Here is an 8,502-nt window from a genome sequence, read left to right as displayed (position 1 = left end):
GAATGTCCTCTAGCACCATTTCATCTGGAGACCACATTTAGCCTTGATGAGTTACATTTTGTGTTTTCTATCAATTTGTGGTAATGAAGTTTTTAACAAGACCAGCATTTATTACTGACTCTGAGGAACCATCGAACCATGTTCATTGGGAGTTCCCAATTTTCTTATCCAGTCTTGAGGAATGGTATACTTCTAACCCACAATGGTGGACGTCTTGGCAAGGAACTAGTATATGACTAGACTAAGTGGGACCCATTGGGTCCCATGTTCACACGGGAGGGCTGGTCCCCCGATGCAATATTCCACCTCTCCACCAATTCCAAAATTGGTGGCCAGTAGAGGGGGGGGGCTTTCTAGAGCGCTGGTATGGGTTCTTGGGGTGGCAGCTCAGTCCCTCAAGCCTGATGTGCTGGCAGCTCACTCACGGCTGGTGGGCTGGCAGTTGACTCATGGCTATTCCTTGAAATTCCATTTCAAGCAGGGTGCAAGGTCACCAAATTCAAATCCATTCTCCTACCATTTCAAGCAGGGTGCAAGGCCACCAAATTCAAGTGCAGTTTCATACCACTTCAAGCAGGATGCAAGGCCACCAAATTCAAGTGCAGTTTCATACCACTTCAAGCTGGATCCAAGGCAACCAAATTCAAGAGCAGTTTCATACCACTTTCAGCAGGGTGCAAGGCCACCAAATTCAGTGCAGTTTCATACCACTTCAAGCAGGGTGCAAGGCCGCCAAATTCAAGTGCAGTTTCATTCCACTTCAAGCAGGGTGCAAGGCCACCAAATTCAAGTGCAGTTTCATTCCATTTCATGCAGGGTGAAACCACCATAAAACCACCACAAAACACCAAACTCACAGTTCAGTAGACATTCAGTGTGTTCAGTTGATTCACAGTGGACGACGCTGAATAGATTCAGGACTGGACATGGCCCCTGCTTGGCCAGCCTTCACAAATGGGGCAGCAGCCCAACCCCACGGTGTGCTTGTGGAGAGCAGCAAACAATGCAACACATCATTGAAGCATGCCCTCAACAAAAACTCAAAGGAGGACTTGTTACCCTTCATACAGCAGATCAAGAGGCAACTGCTTGGCTAAAGGACTTTGCATTCGCTAAATAAAATAAACAGCTCAGACAGAGTCGTGACCTCTCCCTCCCCCATCATGCAGGGACTGAGCCACACCAACACTTCCGGGTTTTATAACCCCTCCCCCTCCCACCGGAAAAGGTGTGGCCTTCATGGCGTGATTGACAGGAGAGAGAGATTCTCACCATAACACTAATAACACTTTTCTTTTTCATTGATGGGAAGAATCCTCTGCACCTGCTGAGCGGAAGGGGACTGAGTAAGATGGCCAAAAATCACAGCCGTAAGTGGTAGTGTTTTATCTAAAATCAATATACAGTGCAAACAGGAAGTTACCCAAAGCACCCAAACCACCATTTGCAGTAGTGCCCTTTAACTTCAAGCCAAAGCACCCAAACCACCATTTGCAGTAGTGCCTTTTAACTTCAACCCAAAGCACCCAAACAACCATTTGCAGGCAGTACCTTTTTACTTCAAACCAACCATATTTTCATTTTCAAACCACATTAAGGGGACTCACAGTTGAGTAGACATGTGTTCAGTGTTATTCCGAGCTCAGAGAGACGTGACCCTCTGGCTTCCTACATCTTGCAGAGACATGATGAGGCACACCACTTCCGGATTTTATACTCCCTCCCCCCTCCCACCATCAGGAGCAGCAGAGAGAATGACATTTAAAAACAAAACATTAATATCTTTCTGATTTTTCATCGATGGGAAAAATACTCCCGTCCCGGAAGGCGGAGGAGGAGCTCTGAGCAAGGTGGCCAAAAATGACGTCCGTAGGTAGTGGCGTTCTCTCGGAAATCACACCACAGCGAGCCAAAAGCGGTCAAGATCAGACTTTTAGTAATATAGATATTCCCTTATTGCTGCTTTCCTTGGAAGCAAAAGAGGGCATGGGTTGAAAAGGTGCTGCGAAAGAAGCTTTAGGTGACTAAAATTAGAGCACATGGTATTGGGTGTAGGGTGTTGACATGGATAGAAAATTGGTTGGCAGACAGGAAGCGAAGAGTAGGAGTGAACGGGTCCTTTTCAGAATGGCAGGCAGTGGCGAGTGGAGTGCCACAAGGCTCGGTGTTCGGGCCACTACTGTTTACCATGTATATTAATGATTTGGAAGAAGGAATTTGGAGCAACACCAGCAAGTTTGCGGATGACACAAAGCTGGGTGGCAGTGTGAACTGTGAAGAGGATGTTAGGAGGTTGCAGGGTGACATGGTCAGGTTAAGTGAGGGGACAGATGCGTGGCAGATGCAGTATATTGTAGATAAATGTGAGGTTATCCACTTTGGCGGCAAAAACAAGGGGGCAGATTATTATCTCAATGGGGTTAGGTTAGGCAAGGGGGAGGTGCAGCGAGACCTGGGCATCCTTGTACACCAGTCACTGAAAGTTGGCGTGCAGGTACAGCAGGCAGTGAAGAAAGCTAATGTTGGCCTTCATAACAAAAGGATTTCCGTATAGGAGTAAAGAGGTTCTTCTGCAGTTGTTTAGGGCCCTGGTGAGACCACATCTGGAGTATTGTGTCCAGTTTTGGTCTCCTAATTTGAGGAAGGACATCCTATTGATTGAGGCAGTGCAGCGTTGGTTCACGAGTTGATCCCTGGGATGGCGGGACTGTTATATGAGGAAAGATTGAAACGACTAGGCTTGTTTTCACTGGAGTTTAGAAGGATGAGGGGGATCTTACAGAAACATATAAAATTATAAAAGGACTGCACAAGCTAGATGCAGGAAAAATGTTCCCAATGTTGGGCGAGTCCAGAACCAGAGGTCACAGTCTTAGAATAAAGGGGAAGACATTTGAGACTGAGGTGAGAAAAAACTTTTTCACCCAGAGAGTTGTGAATTTGTGGAATTCCCTGCCACAGAGAGCAGTGGCGACCAAGTCACTGGATGGATTTGAGAGTTAGATAGAGCTCTAGGGGCTAGTGGAGTCAAGAGATATGGGGAGAAGGCAGGCAAGGGTTATTGATAGGGAACGATCAGCCATGATCACAATGAATAGCGGTGCTGGCACAAAGGGCCTAATGGCCTCCTCCTGCACCTAGTTTCTATGTTTCTATGTAATACAGAAACAGCCCATTTCAGAAAAAGGTTATACCCTGGTTTAAGAACGTTATCCCATCACAACAGCATCAGTATATCGTGTTCAAGAAGGAATTGCAGATGCTGGAAAAACGAAGGTACACAAAAAAGCTGGAGAAACTCAGCAGGTGCAGCAGCATCTATGGAGCGAAGGAAATAGGCAACTTTTCGGGCCGAAACCCTTCCTCAGTCTGAGGAAGGGTTTCGGCCCGAAACTTTGCATATTTCCTTCGCTACATAGATGCTGCTGCACCCGCTGAGTTTCACCAGCATCAGTATATCCTTTTTTTTCTTTTTTGTGTAATCCAGTGTCACCTCAAATGTACCTTATATCATATTTGCATCAGAGACCCACACCATCCTGGCCACACACTCATCTCACCACTGACATCGGGAAGAAGGTACAGGAGCCCGAGAACTGTGACGTCCAGGTTCAGGAACAGCTTCTTCCCTACAACCATCAGGCTACAACCCCTACAACCATCAGACACCGGAAGTGGCGGCGCTGGTAAATGGCTGCAGCTCGCCTGCAGTCCGTTTGTCTTTACTTTTTTATGTTGTTTTTTTCCGTTTTGTCTAGTTAGTTTTTGTTTTTTAGGTTGTGTTTATGTGGGGGGGTTGGGGGGTTGAAACGGGGCTTGCTGTCTCTCTCTCTTCGGGGAATACGACTTTTTGTATCGTATCCCCCTTCTCTGCCTCCGTCTGCGCTGAGGCCTAATTGCGGAGCTGGCGACCTCGAGACTCCGGAGGCAGAGCCAGTCAGGACTTGCCCTGGGCTCGCTCCCGTGGGGGCGGCCCGGCTCGGGGCTGGAACGGTGCTCCCGTCGGAGTGGCCCAGCCCGAGGTGGAATGGCGCTCCCGTCGGAGTGGCCCAGCTCGAGGGAGGAACTGCACTCACGTGAGGGCGATCCGGCTCGGGGCTGTAACGGTGCTCCGGTGGCTGGGACGGCGTTCTGGCGGCTATGACCTGAGTCCGGGGTTGAGCCGCGGGCCAGCGGCTGCGTCCATTGGACTGGAGGGCGGCAGCTTCGACCACCCCGGGCCGCGGTGTTTGAGCCGGCCCGTTTGCGGGGTTCGGTGAGCCGCGGGACTGTTTGTACCATCGCCCGGTGGGGTATCGCCTCAGCGCAGAGGGAGAAGAGGAGGGAAGAGACTGCAGCCCTAAGATTTTTGCCTCCACCACAGTGAGGAGGTGCTTGGAGGACTCACTGTGGTGGTGTTAATTTGTGTTTATTGTTGTTATTATTGTATGATTGTATGTATGACTGCAGGCACGAAATTTCGTTCAGACCGTAAGGTCTGAATGACAATAAAGGCATTCAATTCAATTCAATTCAACACGACAACCTCGTAAGTTCTGAACTACAATAGACTATTATTATTGCACTGTTATTGTTTGTTTTTTTGAGTACGTGTATATATGTGAGTATGTGTGTACGCATACACACTGAACTTTTTTTCTCTCTCTCATTTATCATATTATTGACAGTGTACTACGTTTACCTATTCTGTTGTGCTGCAGCATGCACGAGTTTCGTTGTTCTATCTGGGACATATGACATTAAAACACTTGACTCTTGTTCTGGAGCAAAAGAAAAGCAAGCTGCAGAAACATCTCCGCCTGTTCTATATATCACATTCCTATCTTGGGAAATCTAATATTTATTTGCTTGTGGACACCATTAGCATTTATTCTCCATCCTTAAATCCTTCCACACCATGGAGACAGATTAGAATTAAACACACGCAGGACTTAAGATTCAGTGAACTTGGTTTGTACAACGGTTAGCAGTAGTCATATTGGATTTCCTTTCTAAATTTGTATTTAAACCAATGTAGTGGCCCCGAATCACAAGGAAACTAACCACAAAACTCCAATTCTAGTCGGTAAATTCCTTAAATCAGCCTGAGAGGCCAGAGTGCGGTCAGAGGCAGAGATCCTATAGCAGATCCGCTATAGGATCTTTGGTCAGAGGTGCCCCAGTGCCTGTCCCTGTCCCAACCCCTGGGTCCCTGCGCTCCTGCCCCTGGGTCCCTGTCCGAACACCGAAACCTCTTTCCCCCGGAACCTCGAAACCCCGGCCCCTATGCTCCCGGCCCCCCCGGCCCCCCCCGGCCCCCCCAGACCCACCGGCCGCACCGACCCCCCGGCCGCACCGACCTTTCCTCCGCGGCTTCCCCATTGCCTGCTTCACGATCCCGGGCGGCTGCGGTAAACTGAAAGCTCCTTCTTCATCGCTGTCGTGAAATATCCGGTCGAAAAACCACCAGCGTTTGTAGTCACGTGCCCTCAATTTCTCCACGCTGTTCTTCAGGCAGAGGCCGAGTGGAGGCGGGGCCGTGGGCGGAGGGGCGGGGCCGTGGGCGGGGGGGCGGGGCCGTGGGCGGAGGGGCGGGGCCGTGGGCAGAGGGGCGGGGCCGTGAAAGGGGCGGGGCCCCTTGGCAGGGGCGGGGCTAGAGATTGCGTCAGCCAACCACGGAGAGTGTGGGCGGGGCGTGGGATGACGTTAGCCAGCCAAAGGGGCGGGGCTGTGAGTTTGCTCCCGCCAACCACAGAACGGAATCTTTGGGCTCTTCTTCCAAGCACATTCCATCAATGTAGCAATTTTACAAAATTTTGTGATTTAAAAAATTTAGTCTGTAATTTATCCCATCAGATAAAGCATGAAAGAAGTTTAATTTGACACCCAATTCACTTTCATAGCTTCAGTATTAAAAAAGTTATGTTAGCATCTTGTTTCCTATTGCTTTTCCATTGACTTAACAGAAAAGCTGTGATCGAGGACAGTCAAAAGCCCATAACTTTATTAAAAACTAAGAACTGAAAGAAATTTTCAGTTATTATAGATTGAAGCATTCTGAAACAAATATGTAACAATCTTATTTAGATGACTTGAAATTAAAGCATATAATTAGTTAGTTACCTAATTGTAGCTAATTACAAAATTCAATTACTAGATCTAAACATCTATCAATTTCTTAAGAATAGATTAACATTTTTAAATAGCCTAAGTGTCCAAATAACATTCACACAAGAATTCACAATATAACATAATTTTTAAATCTCATTGTCATGGATTTATAGGCCAAATGGAAGGAATTTAATGTTTAATACCTGTAAATGAATGGCCATTTAAATCATCTTGCGAGTGGGTTTTTCTGGAACGCAATCATTTGGAACGTTGCGGTTTGCGGTGAATTTAAACCCGCATCGGCAGCAAAAATACTGCCGGTTCGGATGAGGACTAAATCACCGTTTCGCAACTTAAAATGTGAATTAAACGCATCTTAAGGACCACTTTTATACATAAAATAACCAGCTTTCTTTTACCTGTCCCGTACCTGAAATCCGTCCCCCGTTGACGGCTTTAGAAGCTGATTATAAAATTACTCCAGCGATAAAATTGTCGGGCAATTTAAAAAAATAATACACAGAACGCCCATCGGAACGATTCTTCAGCAAAAGCTTGCACTCCAATCAAATATATTCCAGGACAAGGTAGGAAAAAAACGCGTTTTAACCCCGCCCCCCCATCAAAGGCGCCAAAATCACGCACACGGCCAGTGGCAGAATTGCAGCGCCGCTGAAGGTAATTATTGTAACATACCTAATCAATGGCATTTCCAACATTCACCGCTTTGAACCATTACATGTGGTTGCTGCAGTGCGGGACATCTCCCACTTCTATTTAATTACTCCCCAACCCGTTTTGACAGCACTTCCCAAACCCTGGACCAGAAGCACCAAGCAAGATGAAGGCATAAAGAAGATGCAAAGCGTTAGAGTAACTCAGCGGGTTAGGCAGCATCATACGTGATGTTTCGGGTCGGGATGCTTCTTCAGACTGATGGATCAATCTTTGCCTCTGTCCCAGGCCCTGCTGTCTGATCCGCTGAGTTCCTCCACAATTTTGTAAAGTCTTTTGTTTTGTAAACTAGCATTTTCAGTTTCCTTGTATCTCCAAGATAAAGACATAGGTGCATGGAACAGGTTGCACAATATTCTGACTTGCAGAAGTATTCAATGCTGGATCTGAATCCTGGAACTCTCTTCCTAATAGTATTGTCGGAATAGTTTCATTAGGACAGACATAATTCAAGAAAGTGCCACGCTACCATCTTCTGAAGGACAAATTGGGGAAGGTCAGTCGCCAGATATTGTGAATACAAAAAAATAGTGATAATGCATATGCTGAATCAATCAGATGACTCATTCTTCATCAACAGTAATAAAATTATATTCTGTTGGAAATCAGCGGGTCAGGCAACATTTGTGAAGGGAGATTGTCAATTGGTGGCATGATGACACTATTGTAAGCAAATGTGACTGATTTTCTGCTTTTAATTTATAAATAACTTCAATAGTTCAATGATACTTAATCTGTAACTGTACATAGTGAAATTCGGTGTTTTGCATACAAATCAGTAAAATCATACATAAGTATGATCAATCATAAATATAAGTGCAACATTTGTAATTATAATTGATTACACTGAGGCAGTACACAAAGAGTCACCACCTTTCCGGAGACATCTTGTATCCTCCAAGTTACAAGTTCTTAAATATATTGAGTCTTGCAATGTTTTGGCGGCGACACTTGGTCGGTTATGTAGGGGTCGGTCTTTACCACTGATAGTTAAGTCTTGCTGTGCGTAAGCCGTGACCTCAGTGTTTCCTATATTGCATCAATGTACTCAGTCAGCTGTCAACGGTTTTGCTGTGTACACAAGAAACTGCAGATGCTGAAATCATAGGGCAAAAACAAAGTGCTGGAAGTACTCATTGGGATAAGCAGCATCTTTGGAGGGAATGGACAGATGACATTTAGGATCGGAAGCCATATTTTGGACTGAGGAGATGGAACGGAATCTGGAAAAAGTAGATGGTGTTGGAGCAAAGCCTGGCAAAGCCGACATAAGGAAGTAGCCCCAGAAATAGTGGATGCATTAGTGATAATTTTTCAAAACTCTTTAGATTCTGGAGTAGTTCCTGAGGATTGGAGGGTGGCTAATGTAACCCCACTTTTTAAAAAAGTGAGGGAGAGAGAAAACGGGGAATTACAGACCAGTTGGACTAACATAAGTAGTGGGGAAACTGCTAGAGTCAGTTATTAAAGATGGGATAGCAGCACATTTGGAAAGTGGTGAAATCATTGGACAAAGTCTGCTTGGATTTATGAAAGGTAAATCATGTCTGACGAATCTTATAGAATTTTTCGAGGATGTAACTAGTAGAGTGTCTAAGGGAGAACCAGTGGATGTGTTATATCTGGACTTTCAGAAGGCTTTCGACAAGGTCCCACATAAGAGATTAGTATACAAAC

At 46.0% G+C, this 8,502-nt stretch overlaps 1 protein-coding gene across 1 annotated transcript in view; it reads right to left on the bottom strand.

Annotated features, from left to right (window-relative positions):
- Positions 1 to 5,496, bottom strand: part of elp3 (elongator acetyltransferase complex subunit 3) — an 80,639-nt gene extending 75,143 nt beyond the window's left edge. Inside the window, exon 1 of the mRNA XM_033021721.1 lies at positions 5,340 to 5,496. Within this exon, the coding sequence (XP_032877612.1) occupies positions 5,340 to 5,361 (22 nt within the window). The 5' untranslated portion in view covers positions 5,362 to 5,496. The remainder of the gene's footprint in view (positions 1 to 5,339) is intronic.
- Between the last annotated feature and the right edge of the window lie 3,006 nt (positions 5,497 to 8,502).

Source organism: Amblyraja radiata, chromosome 5, assembly GCF_010909765.2.
Source record: "Amblyraja radiata isolate CabotCenter1 chromosome 5, sAmbRad1.1.pri, whole genome shotgun sequence".
Taxonomy (NCBI): domain Eukaryota; kingdom Metazoa; phylum Chordata; class Chondrichthyes; order Rajiformes; family Rajidae; genus Amblyraja; species Amblyraja radiata.
This window is presented reverse-complemented; position numbering and strand designations above follow the sequence as displayed.